This window comes from Rhopilema esculentum, chromosome 12, assembly GCF_057945365.1.
Source record: "Rhopilema esculentum isolate cy_ngs chromosome 12, ASM5794536v1, whole genome shotgun sequence".
Lineage (NCBI taxonomy): Eukaryota > Metazoa > Cnidaria > Scyphozoa > Rhizostomeae > Rhizostomatidae > Rhopilema > Rhopilema esculentum.
In genome coordinates this window covers 8,341,386-8,364,822 of record NC_142826.1, presented here as the reverse complement: position 1 = coordinate 8,364,822, position 23,437 = coordinate 8,341,386, and the positions used below count along the sequence as shown (strand labels likewise).

Below are 23,437 nucleotides of genomic sequence, written 5' to 3'. Positions count from 1 at the left end.
GGTATTCCTGGCCCTCGTGGTTTTGGTGGCACAAAAGGAGAAAGCGGACAAAGAGGAGCCAAGGTAGGGACACGTCATTTCTTTCCTTAGTTAATTTTGCTGCATTGTTATGAAGACTTGAGCAAACCTTTTTTATGTTTGTGGCATGTTACCATAAATTAAGGGCTATTTTATCCTATAGATAAGGAATCACATTATTAATTTCACATCTTCATGCAAGGATAAACCCTTTCAATGATGTTTTGTTTTGTATTTAAATATATTTATGGGGGTATATGATTATATTTTTGAATTAAGAGACCCTACATTTTGAATCTTCAGACAAATCCTTGAACATTTTTTAACTATAACACTAATTTCTCCCGCGCCGCGCCGCATGTTGAAATCTCCATTCAAGAATAACTAGATTCCTCTTTTTAAAAACATAAGATCCAGGTAGACAGAAGTTGCTTTCTTTTCGCTGAATTATGCGATTTACAATATTGGCTTTGTAAGAAATAGGAATGCAATAAGGCTCTGTGCCGCAAATTTATTCAATTTCCTTTAAAAGCACTTTCTATCATGTTTTTTTAAAGATATTTATATTTATATATGTTGCAAACTTTACCACTACGCTGTGTAGAAATCATTGTCCCCATCCCCGAGAAAACACCAAAGACATATGATCTCGAGAAAATCTTCCCAAACTCAAAATATTTTAAAAATTATTTTAAAAATTTTGTATCCGTGCTTATAGGGAGATAATGGAAAAACAGGCTTGCCGGGACCAGTTGGACCACAAGGGCCAAAGGTTAGTATGAACTTCTGGTATGAAGATGTCTGTGTTCTGCATTTCCGGAGATCAATGTGAATTTCATGTTTTCTTCAGATAGAACAGTAAAAGCAATAAGTATCTAGCTAAATGTTGTTTTGAGGACTGAATTTATCGAACAATACCGCTTTAAACATTTTTCATTTTTAAAGAAGGTCCTTGTCGTGAATCACTCCAACATTTTGTATTTTCAGGTTGTTTTTTATTTTTTTAGAATATTTGTACAGTTTTAGTATGTATGACCAATTTTGATTGGTTTACTTTTTCAGGGTTTGAAAGGAAGTCATGGAATTTTGGGACCTCAAGGATTAAAGGTAATAAATGATGTTGTTTTCACACGAAAAATTAAACGTCACCAATTTAAGCAGGATATACCATATGCTCGTTTTCAATACAAAGTATAAGGAAAAACTCAGCTTTTTTCTAAAACGTATTCAAGCTTCTACCACCATGCTTTTTAAAGCTGGAAATTGGCGTAATTTGTTTTAATTGCAAGAAATCTTAATGGCCTGAAGTTAGCGGTGAATAGTTTTTGTCACTCGGTATTTATATATAAATATTTATTGATAATCATGATTTGTGATTCAGTTGTGATTGTATTTTATAATGCAAGGCTTTCCTATTTGAAAACTGGAGATAACCACTTTCGTCAAAATTTTGTTCAATTCCTTCTTGATATAACAAATCGTTTATTTTCCCTTAAGGGTGAACCAGGCACTCCTGGCAAGGTGACGTTCTTAAAAGGTGTCATTGGACCAAGGGGACCTAAGGGGCCAAGTGGTCCAATAGGTCCTGTTGGACCTCCCGGCCCTCCTGGACCACCGGGACCAATGCCATCGCTTTTACCGGTATGTACGCCAATTATCTTTTAATGGCGTTGGATATTTTTATGTTTATCATTCTGTGAAAATATGTATATTTTACGTTTTGTGGTGTGACCTGAAATAATTATGAGTAATCATTCACACTTTCTGTGTAAAGAATTGGCCAACACGTCATCTTTGCTTTCAGTCTAATTTGCCCATACTCCACCATGCTCCCTTTTCAAAATCAAGGGAAAGTGCACTGAAATGCTGTCTCGCATGACTTCGATGACTTCCTTATTTTGATCTGTTATTAAGAAAATTCTGAATAAATATATTTTTAGAAATTTTACAGGAACTGTATTGACAAGAACCTAGGTTATGGAAGTTCTTTCAGAGCATACTTAGCGTATTATTTTACACCAATAAAAATACTTAAGTATTACAGTTTACTTGTGCTCAAACATCTTTCTTTTTACCGCTTTAGATGAAAGCAATGATGGGCCCTAAAGGACCACAGGGTCTCAAAGGAAATCGTGGTGCTGATGGACAGAGCATCAGAGGAGAAAAAGGTTCCCCTGGAAGCAAGGGGGAGAAGGGAGAGGTATCGATGGTGTCGATGCCACCCCCTATTAAAGGTGCAAGAGGAAGCAAAGGAGACCAAGGATTTAAGGGCAGCAAAGGAAGTTCAGGTTCCCCAGGACAACCAGGCAAAGATAGAGTCGCAGTGAGTGTTTTGTATTTTGATGCCCTGTGTATTGATATAGAGGCAAGGCCATTTAGCATGTGTGTTTTCAAGCGCACGCGAAGCCCACTATCTGGTTATACTGACCATGGATATCCCCCTTCAGTTTAAATATCCCTTCTGCTTTCTTTTGTTAAATGAGCGAATCTTGGGTACTTTTGTACGCATTTCGTATGGTGATTTACCCAAGCTTGTACCCACAAATCTATGTTTTTTATCAGATTCTATATCTAAACATCCTTCTTTCAGGTTGTCACATTAGCAAGTGAACAAGATATGTTTTCAATGTTTGATTTATTCGAAGTTGGTCAGATGGCAATACTTGCTACTTCTGACGATATTTACATTCGTACAAGAAGCAAATGGAGATTGGTAAGTCATATTAATTTTTAGTTTTTATGGTTAGCAGAGATCTTCATGAATTTACATTTTTTGTTTGTCGTTATTGAATAAGACTTAAACATTTATATATATATATATATATATATATATATATATAAATATAATAAATATTGACAATTTTATCTCTGACACTTAATAAGACGAATTCTTTAGATATGAGAGGTTGACAGCTTTTCTATATACATAGACAACAATTTGATTCTAAACTTGGCTTAAAGAGATGTCTTAAGATCGTTTCCAGAATTGAGTCACTTCATAATGTGGAAAAACGATTCTGCCATTGATGCGTTGACTTTACTTCTTGTCTGTTTTCAGATCACAGGAACGGTACTCAGTGGTCCATCTGCTAGCATTCGATTTGAGAAGGCTGAGATTGAGCCTCAAACAACAACAGCCCCTACAGTGGTACGAAAAGCTTTGAAACGCCAAATACAGAAATTACTCTATAGTATTTATATTTTACTGAAGCAAAAATTACTGTTTGCCTGTCTGTAATAAAGTGCTCAATGCCGTATAGGCAGAGCTGTAAACGCTTTTTGGTGTATAGAACAGGACGGTTTTAAGTTGCTACTCCGTGTCTCACGCTTCAGGCAACTGTCAATGTCAGGCTTAATTCGATCATGAGGCACTTGTGCATAAGTACCAAATAACAGCGAATAATAATAGTATTATTTCTTCAATCAAAGAATCATTGTTTATTCCACTGGCCCTATAGAAAATGTCTACTTGTCCCCTTGTACCCTTTCATTCTTTTCATATTTCCTTCTTTTCAGACCACACCAACAATTGTCAACAACATTATGCTTCCGGTACCCGGGAAGTTCCCAAAGAAACCTTACGTGAGTTACAGATACACCTTTGTTGAAATCTCCATTAAAAAGATTCTTTTTTAATAAGCAATAGTGACTCGATCTTTGAAAGTCCTTGAAGAAATTAACAGTAAAACAGATAAATCATACCGTTGATCCACGATTATTCTCATGGATGTTTGGTTAATCTTTGAACTTTTTTAATGTGTATCTTTTCGAAAGAAAGGCTTTTATCGAAGAGGGTTATTTTTTAAAAATGCAAGCTCGTATCATGGGTTAACATTTGTTTCCATTCTTTATCCATATTTATCCATATCTTTAATTTGAAGGGGCGATTTATTCGAGGGACGGTAACTCATAATTTTAATTAAGGCACATATTCCTTGCCGATGGCACGTAATAGGGGATTTACAATTCGCTTCTCACACAATTCTGCTAGGTGTCTTCAATCTTCTGTGCCAGCTACATTTTCTTGTAAAACATTACAAGTGCCACTGAAATTTGTTGTTTAGTTAGAAAGATCTTTGAATGATTGAGAAACTTCATAAAGCATCTTTCCTCATTTTGCAGCTAAGACTGGTTGCTCTTAATCAGCCTGTTAATGGCGACATTGGAGGTGTTTCTGGTGGAGACTACCGTTGCTACGAGCAGTCGTTTAAATCCGGGGCAAAAGGAGTTTATCGTGCATTCCTTTCCGATAAGATGCAGAATGTCAAGAATCTTATTCCTAAAAAGTATTTCCACTTACCGGTTGTAAATTTGAAGGTAAATTTTTGAGTTCCTTATCTATCTATCTATGGTTCCTATATGTCGCTTAAAGATTTTGTCCTTCCCGGGTATCTCTAAGACCTATTTTCTGTATTGATCTTTCATGCTCTCCGTTTATTTTTACCAGGGAATGCAAATATTTTCTTCATGGAGCGACCCCTTCAACTCTTCAACGTATGCTGCTTTTAATCCAACCATTCCAATCTACACTTTCGATGGCAGAGACATTAGGACTGACACCACTTGGTAAGAAGAGAGGTCCAATTTTTGCCTGATTCTTTAAATTAGACCTTAAATTTTGAATTTCGCAATCATTCCCTGTTCTCAGGCACAAAATGGAGGGAAAACACAGAAAATATTCCTCGGTCTCGACTTAGATTGGTCTTTTATGCGATTACAGATACTTTTGAGATGGACAAATGTAAGGTTTTGATATCATATATAAAGACTTCTTTGCTTTTATATTAGTTTCACATTAATCACATTAAAGGACTTTTCCCGAGAAAATGTATAAGTATTTTACACACAAAGAGGGACACAAACACAATATTCGCCGTTGAAATAGTGTCGGATAACGAGGGGGTATTAAATTTAAATGTTTTTTCAAATATCACTTTTTCCTTGACAGCTTAAATTCTTGTAAAATAAATGTAATCTTGGTAATTTCTTAAGTGTTTTTTGCAACAGGAATTGTCCTGCGAGCTGCCATTGATCCTGCAGTTTTTCTCACTTTCATTTGGGTATATTTTAATTTTTGCTGATAGTCGCAATGACAGTTTTTTGCAATCTTGAAATTAAGTATCGTTATAAAACCTGAACCAGCTTTTCTTGGATGCCAAAGTCATATCTTTTAACTTTTGCAGGAAAACTAAAGCGATTTGGCATGGCTCACACGCTGATGGCGTGACACATTCTAGCTCCCATCACTGTCGCAGCTGGTGGCGATCAAAACCGTATCTAAAAGGCATTGGTTCGTCCATATCCAGTTACATGCCAGCAATGAACGAAGAACAATTTTCATGTGATTTAAAGCTTGCTTTGTTATGCATACAGATTCAGCCAGAAAGGAGGTAACACCACAGCTGATTAATCCATGTTTCAATTAAAGAAAGTCCAATATTAGATATACGGAATGTAATACGGAGATCCAGTTCCTTATCTGCGAGATATCGTTCTTATCTTTGGAGATCTTGTAATGAATCCTGCAAGTGACGCATGCCTTATCATCATAGTTCGATAGCTACTACGTCACCACTCGTTATGTCTGCCCTGTATTCGTAGGCATACACAAAATAACTCAATTAGAATAGACCATATTTTCAATTATAAAACTGGTTTTCCTGGTATTTTGAATAAGTAGAAATATATTGAAACTCAACAATGCTTTTTCTCGATTCGCAACATTCGAAAAAGCACTTTTTCTCAATTTGCGATGTCGCTAACAATATGATATATGTGAAGAAAGTTCAATAGTATATTTGTTTGGTATTACCAGAGAGACTATCATTGCTAAATTTGCATGGCAGTCGAGGCACTTCCTTTGGTATATCCCATCAGCTCAAAAGGTTGGTGCAAGGTGATTGGACAAAGATTGTAATTATCGCATCCCTATAACATTATTTATATAGATAAATATATATTGTTTTGAGACTCCTTAGCGAGATATCCTCGACAGGAGATATATTTGAGTAAGAGCTAGGTTTTGTAAATTCTGGACCTTGATAACACAGTAAGTGAATTTCCTTTCCATTATGTACATGGCGAAGGCAGAAGTGATAAAGCGCCTCGATTGAGAAAAGTTATATAGTTCTCTGATCTATTGCAAATGTTTTGATAACTGTAGAGGGTAAGGAAAAGCGTGATAATTTTCATGATAAAAAATATGAAAGTTCAAACGCTCTTTGGGCTATTTTTGACAGCTATGAAGAAATTCCATATAAATTTTAAAATATATCAAAAAACAGAATGGTTACGTTGAAATACATCACCCATAACAAGCTCGTCTTTCTGAGAATTTTGTATCTAGAGAATAGGCTTAAATATTCAATTGTGAACGTCATTTAAGATTCTTTTCGAATCCCAGTTTTCTATTACAGATTTATATGTAACAATTTTCGATAATTTTGAAAAGATTTTTATTTGGAAAACTTGTCGTGTTGAAAGCCGTTTTTGCTTGTTTTTTTACAACTTGTGTTAAGCTGTTTGTTTTGAGTTTATTCCTTGTTCTTATATTTATGAGGGTCTCGATAGGTTTGGTTTATTGCCAAGTTAGGTAAGAAATTGATAATACTAAAAATCAAGCGATTTGAAGAATGTCTACATAATCACTTTCAAATTACGTAACCTTGTGGAGTACAGGTCACATTTCGTTGGATTAATGAAGACTGGCTGGCTAACTACTTACTTTTTAAGGTACTAATTTATCATTCGATTTAGAAACGCAATGATAGGAATATTTTATGGTTTCGACTGCATCCTTGGAAGCTTTTGTGAGTATATTATGAGAAGATCTTTAGAGATGCGATGAATTTACGAAATTCTTTGTTAGACACAGAGTACCTCCCTCCAAGTTTATCAGAACACTTCGTAGAATGGTTCAAAACTTAAAACTCATTAAGGATAATGTCTAATTTACTGTCTTATATTGCCATAAAACAAATTCGTGTTTTCAGTTCAAATTGATACAACAAAACACTTGGCGTTAGACACCAATCGATTCTTGTAAATATAAGAACTGTGTGTCAGTATTTTTTTGTTTATATTGACAAAAAATCATTTTGTTTTGGTAGAAATTAGTTAAATTATTCCCGAATCTCTTGTTTATGTTTATATGTCGATTTTTTAAAGTTTATTGTATTTTGCAATTTGTTTTATTTATCTACCATTTATTGGAAACAATTTGTCATTTTGATATTCTATGAAACAGAAAATATGTTTCTTTTGTGTCTATTGCTTTATGAAAGATAGATTTAGATCGTTGCTTGTTTTTTCCAACTTCCAGTAAGTCAGTTATCCATATTCTTTATATCTATGCCTTCCCTATCCTTGGTGTGACAAACCTCATCATCTGTAACCTGGTAGAAAATTTCGACTTTGTTGAATTAACTGTTAGGTCACTAGATGAATGGAAGCATAGGTCACTGGAAAAGGAAATACAAAAATTATAATGGTTCGGCGTTTATCGAATTTAACAACCTTAAATTTGCTAGGGTAAATTACAACGGATCAGTTAAATTTTTGTTAGTATTAATAACAGGCGTTGAACATTGTGCACCAGTGGCGGTTTTAAGGGGTCTAGGAAGCCATTGCCCCAGGCCCTGAGCTTATGGTTGCCAAAATGGGGCCCCGCACCTAAGAAAAGACATAAATTGAAAAGAACAAAGACCCCGCAGATGTTTTGGCCCCGGGCCCCGCAGTCCCTAAAACTGCCAATGCTGTGCACCCTCCTTCGATGGTAAAGGGCATTTTAGCAAGTCCTTTTGGATTTGCGATTCATTAACCCCCTTCTGGTATTCCAATAATCTCTATGTAACTCCCCGAAGTGACCTCATCGGAGGCGTGACGTGATACACCAGAATGCTTTGCGATTTCTCGGTAGAAACGGCCTAGTTAAGGCGTGTTTGGAAAACCTACTTCCAGAGCCGGGCTGATTCATTACTACTCGCACGGAAACTGTTGGCATGAATTCGTTTAGAGGAAAAGTAGCTCTTTGTATCACTGTTACTGCATTTGCAGGGATTGGAGCTTACCACCTATGGATATCCCGCAAGAAGAGAGCTAAAGCGAAGAAGACGGACGACGCGGCGGACCTGGTAACAATATTCATTTCACGTTCTATAAATATTTATTTGAAAGATAAATTTCCTTTGTGGAAGATTCATGCTAAATGAGTATACTAAGATTTGCAGGTAAAGTATGTGGAATAACGTAGTCGTTTTGTTTGTCCCAGTCCCTGTATAACAGTCGACAAAGAATATCCTTAATCCTTTAGAATAATGAGCCGGTTATCAGGCTAGAGCTTAGGGCATGGTCGTAAATTTTTTTGCTCATCTCGTTTGCAAGGGCCTAGTCTTTGAGTTTTGCCCCAGGGCCTCCAAAACATATCGGCAACCCTGTGCATGAAACTCTTCTACTTTTTATCTTTAGCAGGAGAGATTTCTATCTGCAAAGAGAGAATCACGGGATGAATGAGGTGGCTTCCAAAAAAACTTTCTAACCACACCCTCTAATAGGTGGGGAGGCCTTAAGCAATCCTTTAAATTAACTATAACTATGTAACTAAAACTATAACTGTGCTAAAGGCTAAAAGCCTGTCACAGATCTTTGGAGTGACTTCAACCTGGACAGACCATTATACTGACAGACCACTCATGTCAAGCCAAACTCTAAATAATAACAAGTGTAACACCCAACTGATAGATAATGGATGTCAGAAAATAGTTTGTCCTGGCAAAAGCCACACCAAAGTCATCGTATTTTTGCAAAAAATATAATGTTGTTGTCTTAATCTAAACTATTAAAAGAATGTCTTCTTTACAAACAGAATTTATAAACTTAAATAACATAGAAAATTTGCTCAAAAAAATAACGGGATAAAGATAGAAAAATAATTGAAAACAAAAATGTCTCTTTAGAGCTTTCATAATACTGTTTCAACTTAGCAGAAAAAATCTAATTTATAATAAAACTGCTCTCTTCATTGGATATGCTTTGACAAAAATGTGGTTGCTGAAACAACCAACCAGGTTGCTTTTTATCTACCTCATATCCCTGCAGCTTTGTTGCTTGCATGAGTAAAACTTAGCAACTTAAAATTGCTCACAGCAGGCTGGGCCATTTTAGGCAGGCATCTGCCTGCATGTAATTCAGCGCCCCCTAAATTATTTGATAAGTATGTTTATTCACCCAACCCCCACTCCACCAATTTTTATGTTAACAGCCTGCTTTAGTTTTCATTGAGATTTGCTGGTTTGATGAAGCTAGAGAAAATATCATGCCTTCATGTCTTTTTTAATACTACCTCGCAAACAGAGCAAATGTACTTCAACTAACACGATTAAATTAAATAAAAAGTCAGAGACTCAACCAACTTGATAGCAAGAAAGAAAATGTTCTGGAAGACAAACAAGGAAATTATCCGTTTTCCAATATGGACTAAACAAAAAAGTGATTAGCACACTGATGTGTAGAAGGGAGGCACCCCCCCCCCCTAGCAAAGGAATATGTCCTTAAATGGTACCATTATTCAATTTACAAGACCAGATCAGTTGATGTTTCTTTGTATATGTATACCTTCAAAAAACTGATAATTATTTTTAAAGAGGGATGTCTTATACGAAGCCAAATACGGTACTGATCATGTGTGACTGGTAGATTTTTAACCTCTTCTGTTTATTATATATTGTTGTACTAACAAACTTAACTAACAAAGTTGACAGGGGTCTTATTATTGCCTTAATTATGCAATCAAGCTTATGAAAAATATGTCATTCAAAGCCTGCAACTTAAAATCATTAGAATAGAGAATTATGTTTAGTTTCAATAATTCTTCAGTTGCTCAAGCAAAGAGCCAAACTTTTTCAGAAATACATGGTACTCCTCATGAGCACACAGTTTAGGTAAACAGCTTTTTCCATTTCAGCTGACGTGCAATGTATACAAAGTTATTTTTTTCACTTCAAATTTTATCATTGTGCACTTTTGTTAATGATATTGCAAAATATACAAATCAATACACTATTGAAAGATTTAAAAGCCAGCATCAATTTGTAGTGCAAAATTTCCTACTTTTAGCTGACCAATTTAAGGTTTTGGAATGAAAATCTCTTTTTAGACACCTTTTGTACTCCTGAAAATTACTCAGATCTTTATGCTATGGTTCGTTAGCAAAAGCATTGAACTGGTTGGCAAACAGGACAGAGCAACAACAAAATTCAAACTGATTTGTGAAAACATTGTGACAATTTTTTTTGGATAGTCTCATTTAGAATGTTAGAATGAATGTTAAAATACACCAATATTTAGTTTATTGTCTGTTATTAGCATCCATTCTTTTCTAGCCTATGATCACTTTGTTGCAATTTCATACAAGATAAAATAATGAGTGAGTTGTATGGAAAATTCTTAGGATTTTTATTAAAAAATCATTGGATTATCCTAAAACACCTTTATACAGGAGCATAGCTAATGGTGGGCTGTTGGGAGGTTTAATGCCCCTATTCTTCATGAGTTGGTGGATAAATGTTTAGTTGGTCCACAAAACCCTTAGCTTGTCAGTAAAATTGTCTATCAGAAGGTGAAGTGGCACCTAAATTTTGTTCATCTATAAATTTTTCTGTAAATTTTACTATTGGTGATGCTCCCCCCCCTAGTCTGGAAAGTCAAGATGTGCCACCAACCAATTAGAACCACCTCTTTGCCTGCAGCTTGAAACAGTCACCTGCCAGGTGTAGAAAGGCATTAGAATCTACTGGCAGAAATGGGATGGTATAAAAAAGGAATTAGCTTCAAATGACAAGTTTATTAATGGTGAAAATGTTTAGACTTAAGCAGTTTAATACTTTCACACTTACTGCTGTTTTTAAATTCGCAAATAAGCGAAGTTAAAAACATTTATTCAACCTGCAATCTTACGTCCAGTACTAGCCATTCTTATTTTAATGGATTTTATGTGGATGGAGTAGCTGCAGTTTTTTTGAAAGTGCTTTGGTCCACGATATATAAACTATTCTGTACTATTTTGTAAAATTTGCTCCAATAGTAAAATAATACAATAACCTGAAGACCAAGTTTTGATTTAGATTATACTTTCTTTTTTAGATTTCAATATTTGACCTGGCAAATGTCTACATCAAAGATCCTGAGACTGTTATGGAGAAAATTAGAATACTGCTGGAAGGAGGTCCTGAATCTTTGCAGGTACAGCTAAAAGAATATTTCTAAAATGTTTCTTTCTATAATGAAATTGGTTGATATTGTCCATCCTATCTGGCATTTGACTGCCTTGCAATAAATTCTTATTGATGTCTGAGGAATTGCCAAACTGAGAGATTTAACGTATGGAACTAGAAATTATGTTGTCTTACATAGCATGGAAACTGCCTGTAATATGAGAATCTAATTCCCTTTTACTTTTGAAATGTTTATTGCTGCTTATGTTTTGAGGAAAATGAAGCAAAATTTTCATTGCCGTAAGTCACTGAACTATCAAATTTCTATACACCAAGTGAGCAAATATCATTGCACTACTTTGACGAATGAATAATGGCGTCAGCATTGTGAACAGCATGCCCTTCAAAATTCAAACCACTTTTGTAAAGCCATTAGGCGTCATTCCATGATTAAAAATCAATCACAGAGAACTTCAAACCAATGGCAACACTTTTTATTTTAATTTTGTGACAAATATCTTTTTAAAATATCAAGAAAGTAAATTAGTCTTGAAGCTTTGAAACTCTTGTAAAACTTGTTAAATTCAATTAAAAACTTTTGCAGCAGGTTAATTTTAAACGCCACATGATTAATTTAAATAGTGCTTGGCAAGATCACATTTAGGTGTTTGTGATCCCAGAAGATAATTGTTGACCTTGAATTTAGCGAAAAGTGACACTTTTACAGCCATTTTTTATTTTTATTCCAAAATATAGTACAGGTACTCTTACCATCATAGTCCAGTTTTTGTATTTTTGCAGTGGTTGATATAGCTCAAAAATAGAAGCAAACAAAGAATATTTTTGCATTTTTCAATTTTATTACTATACCTTGATAAATTTTCCAATTAATTTCCACCCTGGCAGTCATCTTAAAACTTTTATTCAACTTGCTTTAGCTATTTAAATTTTGGTTTGCTATAAAAAGTTTGGGGTGATGCTGCAATTTTGTGGTGGATGGTGCAATTCTTTTGCTCACAAAGTATAGTAACGTGAAATTATTTGGACTAAATTATAAGCAAGTAAGATATGGCCTTTTCCTTTAGAGGCTTGAATCTCCATTTTGACTTCTAAATCATTAGGAGCCTTTAGTTCCTTTAGAGGCTTGAATCTCCATTTTGACTCCTAGATCATTAGGAGCCTTCAGTGTCCCTGAATTAATAAATGTTTTCTTCCTATCCATCAAACTAGGCCATCAATAAATTTTATTACATTAAAGATTAAATCTTGTTACTGATGCAGTAGTTTAGTTATTTAGAAACTCTTACAGTTGTACTCGCTGTAAGCTGACTACTTGCTGCTTGCTTAGTAAAGAGACTCTAAAGAATGTTTACAATTATGTTTAAAATCACAATGGTGTCACTACTGCATGTTGTAAAGTTCTAGAAATGTTTAGGCACAGAGTATGTGAGAAAAGTTGAAAAATTTTACTTTTTTAAACATGTGTCATTTGATATCTGCATTAATCTGTGCTCATTCTATCCTATCTTATCCTATCCTATTCAACTATCCTATCCTATTAAATTTGCAACTTGCTGAGTTTCAGAGATATATTTTGTTTTTTTCTATTTGTGTTAGGTAATTAGTGATTTTGACATGACCTTGACGAGGTACCTAGTTGATGGGAAAAGAGGAGACACATCTCATGGTAAGGTGAATTTTCATATATTTTATTGCAATTTGAAAATTAACTTTCAGATCCATGCAGTTATATGTGAGGGGACAGGGTTGTAACAGTTTATAAATTTATGAATTGTAAGGTTCACTTGATTAATTAATTTTTCTCTCATTTTTATCATTCAAGGCTCCATAGAGAAAGCTTCTTGTATGTCTGAGACTTTCAGAGTTCAGGTATGTTTTTCTTCAATATGGGATTTTATGTTGAGTAACCAAATTTGATTACTTTTGCATAGCAATAAGAAGTAAAGAGACCAAATGGATCTTGTTTGGTCAAGAATGACTCTTGAATTGAAACATGATAAAAAATTTGTTGCTTAAGCAGAAGGAATTTAAAAAGAAACATAAAGGTTGGGTTATGCTAAAGGAATCACCCACCTCATATTGCAGATATTTTCTTTGCCAACCAACCACCAATCCCGTGTCTGTTACAGCTTTCACTTCAAAGAATGACAATGGCTTGCTGGGCCTTGCCTTTTACCATCAACACTCAGTCATTTTAATTACTTTTGAAATAACGTGATAAGTTATAAAGCGTAAAACATGTAATTTGATAAAATCAAAATGTCAGCCTATTGTTAAAAAGAATTTGTAATGCAAAGGAATAATTTGTTTAAGAGCTGAATTATTTTTATTGCCTTTATATCACATAATGGTGTGACTTGCTCTCTCAGCAAGTCATGATAAATTTTGTATTTTGATTGGTCATAAAAGATAGAAATGAGAGACACAGAGGGCTGGGTCCATGGGTCTGTACTGTGGGTAGTATAGAGTATTTGTTGTCCATTTATCCACACATAGGGTAAGTGGGTGTGGGTGTATGTTAACTATTTGTCAGAAGGGGGTGCCTGTCATACCATACAGGGTTTCTGAGCCTACATGTAATGATTGAAAGTAGTGCAACAGATGAATAAACTTTTGTTCAAAAATTGATGGCTTTGCGCATTATTTGCTGCATATGTTTGCTTCTAATCTCATCTTGAAAATGATACAATATGCAGCAACTAAGATGGTCAAGACTAAAGGAACCAGTCTTTCCATATATGTAGCATGTATGAAAATTGTTGTTGTATGGGAATGTTGCATTGCTATTGAATGTAGCTGTATGCAATATACCTTATCTGATTTTGATTGCTTTTCATTTCTTTTTTAGGCTTCAGCAACAAAAAATAAATACTATCCGTTGGAGCATTCTATGTAAGACACAGTTTAGACTCTTTTGAAAGTTTTCTGCAGGAATTTTTGTTAAAATCAGAATGCAATAAACAATGACAACAGGCATTTTTAGAATGTTTTTGGAAATATTTTAGCTTTTCAAAATATTATTATATCACTAAGTTTATACCCAATAGCTGTTTGATATCAAAAATTGTTTTCAAGTTGTATAAAACTAACAGACTTTCCTTTCCAGCGTCCACACATTCGAAGAAAAGGCAAAAATTATGACTGAATGGTGAGTTCCCTTGTTATCAGACACTATTTAAGGTGTTGTAAATAAAAAAATTCACTTGCAAGGAAGTCAAATCTACATATTATGAAGAAGGCCAATTTAGTACTGCGTTTTCATGTTAAAAGATTTATGAATTTTATTTTCAATTTTTTAGCTATGGTCTTGATTATTTAGATACCTTGTCTTCAGCAATCTACTGAGCTTAGGGATAGTTTCTAGGGTGGATCATACTTTAACGCCTCAACACCATTTATAAAGGCTGGCTGGTAACAGACCTCATTAATCTGCACGAGCGGTGCTCGCAGACACAAAAGTTCATCCTCAGCAATTTCTGCTGGCACATTTCTGAATCAATTTTTATTTACCTATTTTTGTATTACAGTCATACTTTCTTTAGGAGTTGCAAGTCTTTGTGTTGCAGTACTACTGATCATAACAGGGGTGTTCTCAATTTCTCAGTATCTGACTATAAATTGCACCCTATAACTTGCAGGCACATTTTTGCTCAGCTTTGTGCTCGCAGACAGAAAATATTATTAATTAGCCCTGGTGGGTACACAATCCAATACAGCTAGCTTGCCTTGATTTTAATAGAAACATTTCCAATAAGATGATCGTATCATGTTTTGTACATAAAGTAATATTTGTTACTTAATCAGGTGGGAGACCATTCACAAGTTGATGATTGATGATGGATTTCAGCGACGCTGGATCCCTGGTGTTGTTTCAGAATGCACTATCGTTTTGAGGTATTTCAACATTTTATTGACAAGAGAAAGGACGGCTGTGTAATGAATGGGGGGATGGGGTTATTACAAAAAACATCCCACAAATCAATAGCCAAAAGTAGCAACGCAATTTTGAGGCATTTCAACATTAATTGAGAGGGGGAAAAGCAGGCTGTAGTGATTTTAAAAGAATAACGAAACTCTTGCAAACAAACATAAAAAATAGTGGTGGACAAGGAAGGGGGCAGCAAAAGTACATCTTAAACATAAAAGGATTGAGAACTGTTATATCTAATGCACCTAAACAACACAGATGTTGAGGGGTACCTAAAAAATATTGATCTGAGTATCTGACGATAGTAATAGGGGCCTATTCTACTGTAATACACGCTTAATTAAGTTAAAAGCTGACTATACACATACATAAATGACACATGCAATTAAATGTCCTACTTTTTCTTGTGATCAATCCATTGATCGATCTCAATCATGGGAATAAAAAACTATGTAGTTGTTTTAAAACAGCAATAGGAGTTCATTGCACTGAAGCAATCGAGTGCATCCTTACCGGGGTGCACAGTTGGGTTGGGGGAGGGGTTGTCACAGATTCTAACTTATACTCAATCGGCCAATTTTAAGGTATCTTGGTCCACAGATGTGATCATTGAATAAATTTCCGGTCAAAAATTTTTCAACTTTCTTAGGTTTCAAAGATCCAGCCCTGAACTTTCTTAACTTTATGAAGAGCCGAGCACAACTTTTTTATAAGAAAAATGTGTATGATAATAATCGTATTATTTTAAAGTTGGCTGCCATTCGCTCTAGTTTCCACACTAAAAGGATCCCCCTTCTGTTTATTGAAATTTTGAAAAACGTACTCTTGTCAATAAGTTTTGTATGATATTTCCTAACCACCCACTCATGACGGACAAACGAGTAGAATATTCACTTATTAATTAGTTATAATAAAATCTTTGGTTTAAATCGGGACCAAAGCGCATTAGGCCATGTGACATCGGAATGACAGTGAGCTATGGTCGATAAGGGTTGCTGATATTTTGATAATAAGAGGTTTTTTCTCTGAACATATAAAAGATTCATGACCGTAGTCGCGTCAGGACACACAGCGTGCCTGCGTCAGCAACCAAGTTGTTCGTTTCTGCTCCGTGCTTTTAGAAGTCACTACGAAACAACGAAAACAATTTTAGGCTTTTTCGAGTAAACAGATCTTTTTATACAAAATAACACTGTTATGGTCTAAATACGTTTTCTTGTGTAAGATATTGCGAAAACCTGCTTGAAAGCCTCTCTTCAAATTTCCGGATTTCACATTGGCATTTTAAAATGCACCCCATTTAACAGCATATATGTTTTTGTCTAGTGAAGTCTAATGACAGAAAGATTGTTTATTGATCGGTTCCTAAGACGGTTCCCACGATAGATTTTGCTTGATATTTCGAAGGGATTCAAATCTTTAAATATTGTTGTTTCGAGTTCTTTGCTAGCAATCATTGATAATGGCCGACTTTCTTTCAACTAGAGATGGTTCTGATGTGTTTTTTCAAATCCTCGATGAAGCAAATGTTCCCTTGTATGTTGTCTCAGCGGGGATAGGAGGTGAATATTTCAGTGTGTTCTCATATCAAAATTACGCTTTGGTATGTACTAAAATGAATGCAGGAAAAGTTAGCAAAAGAAATTCAATAATATATAATAGAACGAATTAAAAAAGTGATAAATGACGAGTATAAAGAGAAAAATGAAGAAGTTATTTAAAAAGAATACCGAAGAAAGGCAAGGTAGAGGTTGTAAAAAGGAAGGGAAAGAGAGACCGATGAATGAAACACGTGAAAGATAAGATAAGTTTTAAGGAAAGAAAATTTGAAGAGGGGTTAAATAATAAAAATGATGTTATTGGCAAGATGTTTGTTGAAGGCAAGAGAAGGAAAATAAAATGGAAGGAATAAACAAACAAATAATCTTTGAGAAAATAAAGTGGCAAGGATACTGACAGAAGAAGGAAGAAAAGAGCAAAATTTAAAGGAAAGGAATTGGGTACATAGGACAAGGAAGACAAATAATAGTATAGAATAATAATTGTTGAAAGTTAGGGGAAAATGTTAAGAAATAAACTTGCCAGTAAAAACAATGAAAATGTGCTAAATGTGCACTAAGTGTTCAAGAGTCATTCACGAACTATTTTGTCAAATTTTTGTTTAACAAATTGATACGGTTTGCTATGTATTTATTATTATGTTGATAGATATTATCGAGGAAGCAATACAGAAGCAAAGTAGATTGCGTGATAATGCCCGAATCATTGCAAACTTAATGGAGTTCGATGAAGAGGTAAGTTCTGATATTCTTCCTGAAGGCGATATTTCAAATATATTGTGAAAAGAAGCTCCATCAGCTTTGGTGATTAATTTCATATGAAACAGAAAGTTCTTCTCACTTTTGAATTTTTAAATTTCAAGATAAACCTCAACAAAAGACCCAAGTTAAAGAGAGGTAGATTTGACCAAGTACTGATTTTAAAAGAATGGAAAAACATCTCTCATAGATGAATGATTGCTAACCCAGCTAACTGTCGAGAAAACAAACGAGAGGTGATTTTATAAATAATCCTCTTTGCGTGGAAGCTTCTTAGCCAGATCTTAAAGATTTGACAAGACCAACTGTTTTCTGCTCTGATCACGATAACGGTTTCCTTGATCTATAATTCCTCTAATTTAGCAAGTTCTTCAGTTTTCGAGGTGTGTAATTATAATGTATTTATTTATAAAAATCTTGATTGCAGTTAAACAGATAACGTAGAAAAGCATGAATTTATGTGCTTGCTGTTATTCGTTATCATAGTAGATTTCTACTTTTGGAGGAAAAACCTCCATAGTTTGACCTGACTTAAAAGGATTTAGAAAGGCTGTTGGTTGGGCTACCTACAAGCATTGATAACACCAAGACACTTGTTAGTGAATCAATAAATCGTAACAGATTACAAGTAATGAAGAGTCAACTTCTAAAAAGTTGCTATAATGAAACGACCTAAAGTCCTTGTTCATCTAGGTAGATATTAATTAAAGCTCCTTGTAATAACAAGGACATTTTAATTAGATGTTTGTGTGGCAAATAGCCACTATGTGATCGGCGGGGCTACGGAGGAAGCCGGGGCACTCAAGGATTTTTTTCTGGTCTCATTTTTTTCGATACAGTTCAAGCTGGAAAAATAGTTTAGCATGTTATGAATCAAAAACACGATGTTTCCTCAATGCCATATCATCCTAAAGGTTCACAGGGAGCCATCTTATTTTATGATAAGCCTTAAATCGAACAGACCAACTGGGTATAGATTTTGGATAGGCAACGAAATTTGAGAAGAAAAGACATTGCGAAAATCTGGTAGGCGACAAAGGCAGTGCAGTTTTCAAGCACAGAAAACAGCACAAAGAAGCGCGCGACGGACAAAACACCAATGATCATCATTTTTGTTTTTTGATAGCTCCTCTTTTGGCTCGTTCCTCACACATACAATTAATGACCTTGTAAAACGATTACTATTCAAAAAGAAATCTTCCTCTTCTACTTGACATTAAACTTGATTTTTACGAAGATATTGTTAAAGTCGCACATGTATTAGAATATCGATCAAGATAATGAATCTGGTGACAACCCACGCCAGGTCACCTAAAGATTTCTCATAAAGTGTCGTCCGTTATACCATGTGAACGTTACTTGATAATTCTTTTGCAGCCGCTCATGGTCGATTTTGCTTTGTTCCAGTTAGAAAATGTAACCTCTGATAATTTGAATCGTTCGATTGCTCCACAGCTTCTGCGAAACAATTGACAGTGGTTCACATATTTCATTATCACATATCACAAGTGTCTTTTCTAGTAATTTCTTGCAAAAATATGTCGTGATTTGATTATAGAATTGAATCAGTTTTTATAGCTCAAATGATTTTTATTTTCAAAAGATTCTGTTTTAATTTACATTTAATACTTATCCTGAACAGCTTTGCAAATATTGTAAACCTAGTAAAAGATAATTAAACGAAAATGACTAGAGTTTTCACTGCCTAATGAGAGTTTTATTGGTGTAGGGAAAACTCTCTGGTTTCAAAGGAGATTTGATACATTCGTACAATAAACATGAAGTTTTGGATCATATTAGAGGTTTTGTTCGACACACGAAGGTAACATACTTGTTGCACTGTTATCTAATTTCGTTTATATCTTATTATTAAGTTCTTATTCTGCTTTGTAATATAATTGTTCTCTCAATTGAGCTAACAAAAGAGCCTAAAAAGTTTTCAGGCCATTGTGTATTCTGAAACCGAAGGGTTTAGTGTCTTGGAAACTATGCTGTAAGTGCCAAAAAACTGCCGTGTAGACGGTAAACTGCTTCTCAATTGCTTCTCAATTTTGGTTTCATTTAGAAGTATATTTAACAATTGAAAAATGATCGCAATCAACGTGGGTGCTTTTTGCGTGAGAGATCTGCCTAAGCTAATGTTTTTTCCCCGGGAAGCAATTTGTTCCTTGCTAGGCACAAACAGCAATTTTTCTGAACCTCGATGAATGTCTTTAGTATTGCTGAAGCAGATGCGTATCTCAGACAAGCTGCTGAGTTAAGAAAAAGGTTGCCTGTTTGTTTTTAAAACTTCAAATGTATCCATATTAGAATTAATCAGTTCTGTATACAGGCATTATACTGAGCAATCATAAGTGCCTGACACTGAGCGCTGACTTATGCTCGGTTCAGTTCTGCAAAAGGAAACAGACGACTCGATGATGCTTTAGAAACCATAAGGAATTATTTCCCAATACTCTGATTAAAAACTGTATACCTCAGGAACAGTCATTCAAAACAGTCATCCAAAGGAGCTTGAATAATTCAGCGTCTAGAAAACTTCGGAAAAATGTGTAGGCTATAGATGACTTAGAATGCCTATTCTTTCGAGATTATGTAATGTGGCCAAAAAATATTATTCTAAATAAAAGTTATAGTTAGCAACAATTTTAAGAAACCAACAGTACCTTCTCTTTCGTACTGTTGGAAAATTTACAAAGCCATTTAATTTAGCGACCTAGTGCATTTAACCCGTGTCCACTATAGATGTATGGTAAATGATTTTTACAATAATGCAGAAATCTCAAAATCGATACCTTATTTCAGAGTTCCCAAAAATTCATCATTAGATCTTTAAATCTATATCAACTAAAGAAACAACGAATCTACCAAATTCATTTCCAGTATAAGAGATTTAGAAACAGTATTTTGATCCAACTCATTGCGCTTTCTACGTAGGAAATGAAGAAACAATACTGTCAGAAAAAAACTTTGCTTTACATATTTAATCAGATGTTTAGTCCTCGACTTTAGCAAGCATTACTCGGATTGTTTTGCTGTTCAACTTCTTCTATCATTGGAATGCCTTGCATATTTATACATCAAATTGGTGCATCTTTGCAGAGTCGTCACAATCTCATTCTGTTTGGAGATACGCTTGGGGACCCTTCGATGGCAGATGGTATGGTTCATGTCACAAATGAACTAAAAATTGGATTCTTGAACTACAAGGTATCAAACAAACAAAATACTAATTTTTCATTTAGGAAAATTCACGATATAAATTATCTTATAAAATAATTTCCATTTATATCTTATAAATATCGATATAAAATAATTTTGTTGTCTAGTGGAATATTTGACTTCAAGGTAGCACAGTGATAAATTGCGGACCATGGAATCAAAAACTGCCATTCGCATTATCATTATGATTGACCATCAAATCAAGGTGAAAGGAGTTTTTAGGTTTCCAGGGAACATCTTTGGACGTTCAAATCCAGACAGCGGACCATGACATTGCTCGATAAGCAAATTTGCGTATTTAACTGCCTTCGTGTGAAGTGGATGTCACCAAAGTTTCATGGTGCAATTTTCAAATCAAAGTGCAGTCTTGGAAATTTAAATTTTGATTTCACAATTTTTCCCATTTCTGTTAGTAGGAATACACTTCATGTTTTGCATTCCAGTTGTATAAATTTAGCAAGTTTGATGGGAATCGTAAGCGAATTTTGTTTGAAAAAATGCAAAGACAATGACATGTTTTGTTGTTTTTTGTTACTTGAGTATAAACATTCGGCCAAATTTACCATGGAACTAGCTAAAAGTAGAGCTTGACATAAGCGAAAACATTCCGCTGAAAGGTCAAGAAACAAAACTTGCGAAATAGTTATGATTCAATCAAATCTACGAATATTCATTGTTTAACCGCTCTTTATTTAGTTTATCGTTGTGAATGCAAGATTTTTTAGAAACAGATAACCATTGACGTAATAAACTTGCGTTTTTCATTGCAACTCTAAATCAAAAGATTTCTGGGTCACAGGGAATACTTATCTATTTAACCTCGGTGTGATGTCCACAGTTGCTATGGATTTACCAAAGAATTGAGAAGCTATTAGTAGAATGTAGCAATTGTGCAACCAATACAAACTAGGAAGATGCAAGTGATTTAAAAGCCTTGTTTTTGCTTATCGGATTCATCATGTCATAAGCTATTAGCGGTGCTTTACGCCGCAAACCAGTTGCTGGTCGCCAACCTTATTACTCATCTATTCGTCCTTCTTTAAAGATCGTGCAAAATATTGCCTTTGATAAGCTGGGCCCCCCCATCCTCGTGGATCACGCTTGTGTTGTTCTATAAATTGATTTCTGCTTCACATAGCCTTTATTGTGATGCGTAGGAACTTCCACATGGAGGTTGCTGTTTTCGTTGACACTTTTAAACACACCTTCAAACAGCCCGCTGTTTTCCTACGTATACTTGTACAATCTGAATTAAAATGATTGAATATAATAGGCTAGATTTTCAAACGGGAATCATTGGCGTCATTTTCCAGAACTATCACAGATATTTTTCTTTATCTTCAATTCAACATCTTATTGTTTTATGTTTTGTATGGATGCATTTTTTAAGGTTAGAACGGTCTGGCAAACACTCCCTAAACAGTTTGCACTGTCAAAATAAGGTGAAACATCTGCCCGCGGCCTGTTAGTTGCTTCACCGTCAGACCATTGCACATGTCCACTTACTTCTCGATTCAAACAAGCAAAAATAATTCGAATTGACAGCCTTTCATGTTAAACCTTGATTTTTTTTATTCGAATATGAAATTGAATTGTGTTTGACCTAATTTTTGTTTGCCGCTTAAAAGCAATTTTGGAATAAAGTAAGATGTGTGAAAATGGATAATGTCTCTGCCACTGAGTGCATTTCAGAGGTACTTAGTTTTTGGAATTCGAATCGCTGTCCCAGGGTCTAGAAAAGGTCTTCATTAGAACACAAAGAAAGCAAGGTGTGCGTTGGGCGTGGTTCTTTAATTCTTTTTGTTTTAATTTTCCTTGGTTTTCAATCGTTTGAGTTTTGACCGTCATGGTAAGAAAGTACACCCCAGATTTAAGGATAAACTATTACGGGGGAATAGTTCGAGTATCTACAGATTTAGTTAGAAATATAGAGCGAGATATCAGAAAACCAGAATTTGTCGTGGTTATGTCGTTCTCTCTACCTTAGTTCATAACACAGTTGCTCCGGGCTCTGGGCTGTCCCTTGTAAGGTTTAACTAGAAATGCTAAACTAGAGAGGGTTAACTAGAGGAGGTTTAACTGTGGGGTGTAAAATCCATCTTGATGCGATGAAAGAAACAAACATAACGCCCTACCCGTAGTAATCTCATCTTTTCGTTTTAATGATGATATAACTTGATCTTATTTTCAATAATTTATAGAGAAAGGTCAATTTGATCTTATATTTTTATCTTAGCTTGTATTTGTATTTTGATAATATTTTTCCTATAGCCTGACGAACTTCTCGAGGCCTACCAAGATGCATATGACGTAGTTTTAGTAGAGGAAGAAAGCTGGGATCTAATCAATGAATTCCTTGCTTGTTTACTGAAGCAACGCTTGTAAAAGACAATTATATTTGTAATTGGTCCTCTGAACCTATATCAAATGTGGACTGTAAGTATTCTTAGTTAATTTCTAGTATTTAAAACATGTTTTTATCTTGAGGAAAATTCCTAGAATGTAAAGTGTGGATTTTCTTAGGTTTAGATACATTTCTATATTAAACTCTTCAATTTGATATTTAGATGTAGCTAGTTAGACATAACTCACAATCTTTCCTTCAATTATAAAAGTTATTTTTGGTTTAGTAGATTACTTGTATTTAGAATCATACTTGGGTTCATCTTTCTTCCACAATACAGAAGCAAGGTTGCGCTGCTCAAAACTGTGTAACTTTT

The 23,437-nt window shown here is 34.7% G+C and overlaps 2 protein-coding genes across 9 annotated transcripts in view; both read left to right on the top strand.

Moving 5' to 3' along the window:
* LOC135681348 (uncharacterized) overlaps window positions 1-6,287 on the top strand; it is an 87,905-nt gene extending 81,618 nt beyond the window's left edge. For all 8 annotated transcript variants that reach the window (XM_089111743.1, XM_089111742.1, XM_089111744.1 and 5 more), the window contains 11 exons: window positions 1-63; window positions 737-790; window positions 1,081-1,125; window positions 1,516-1,659; window positions 2,102-2,341; window positions 2,609-2,731; window positions 3,077-3,166; window positions 3,535-3,600; window positions 4,141-4,335; window positions 4,466-4,584; window positions 5,202-6,287. In XM_089111743.1, coding sequence (XP_088967869.1) covers window positions 1-63; window positions 737-790; window positions 1,081-1,125; window positions 1,516-1,659; window positions 2,102-2,341; window positions 2,609-2,731; window positions 3,077-3,166; window positions 3,535-3,600; window positions 4,141-4,335; window positions 4,466-4,584; window positions 5,202-5,412 — 1,350 coding nt within the window. In that variant the 3' untranslated portion in view covers window positions 5,413-6,287. The remainder of the gene's footprint in view (window positions 64-736; window positions 791-1,080; window positions 1,126-1,515; window positions 1,660-2,101; window positions 2,342-2,608; window positions 2,732-3,076; window positions 3,167-3,534; window positions 3,601-4,140; window positions 4,336-4,465; window positions 4,585-5,201) is intronic.
* Window positions 6,288-7,908: 1,621 nt separating this feature from the next.
* LOC135681353 (7-methylguanosine phosphate-specific 5'-nucleotidase A) lies at window positions 7,909-23,187 on the top strand. The gene is made up of 12 exons (XM_065195794.2): window positions 7,909-8,150; window positions 11,158-11,256; window positions 12,846-12,915; window positions 13,072-13,118; window positions 14,098-14,141; window positions 14,356-14,397; window positions 15,054-15,143; window positions 16,663-16,739; window positions 17,386-17,471; window positions 19,225-19,317; window positions 20,598-20,705; window positions 22,989-23,187. The coding sequence occupies exons 1-12, from the start codon at window positions 8,019-8,021 to the stop codon at window positions 23,100-23,102; spliced, it is 1,002 nt and encodes a 333-aa protein (XP_065051866.1). The 5' UTR covers window positions 7,909-8,018; the 3' UTR covers window positions 23,103-23,187.
* The last annotated feature ends 250 nt before the right edge of the window (window positions 23,188-23,437 follow it).

Bases quoted from the DNA above. Each gene is read 5' to 3' on its own strand.
- LOC135681353 (XM_065195794.2), top strand. From the start codon at position 8,019: ATGAATTCGTTTAGAGGAAAAGTAGCTCTTTGTATCACTGTTACTGCA. The intron at 13,119-14,097 runs GTATGTTTTTCT...TTTCTTTTTTAG, and splicing joins CTGAGACTTTCAGAGTTCAG to GCTTCAGCAACAAAAAATAA. The intron at 16,740-17,385 runs GTGAATATTTCA...TTATGTTGATAG, and splicing joins TGTCTCAGCGGGGATAGGAG to ATATTATCGAGGAAGCAATA.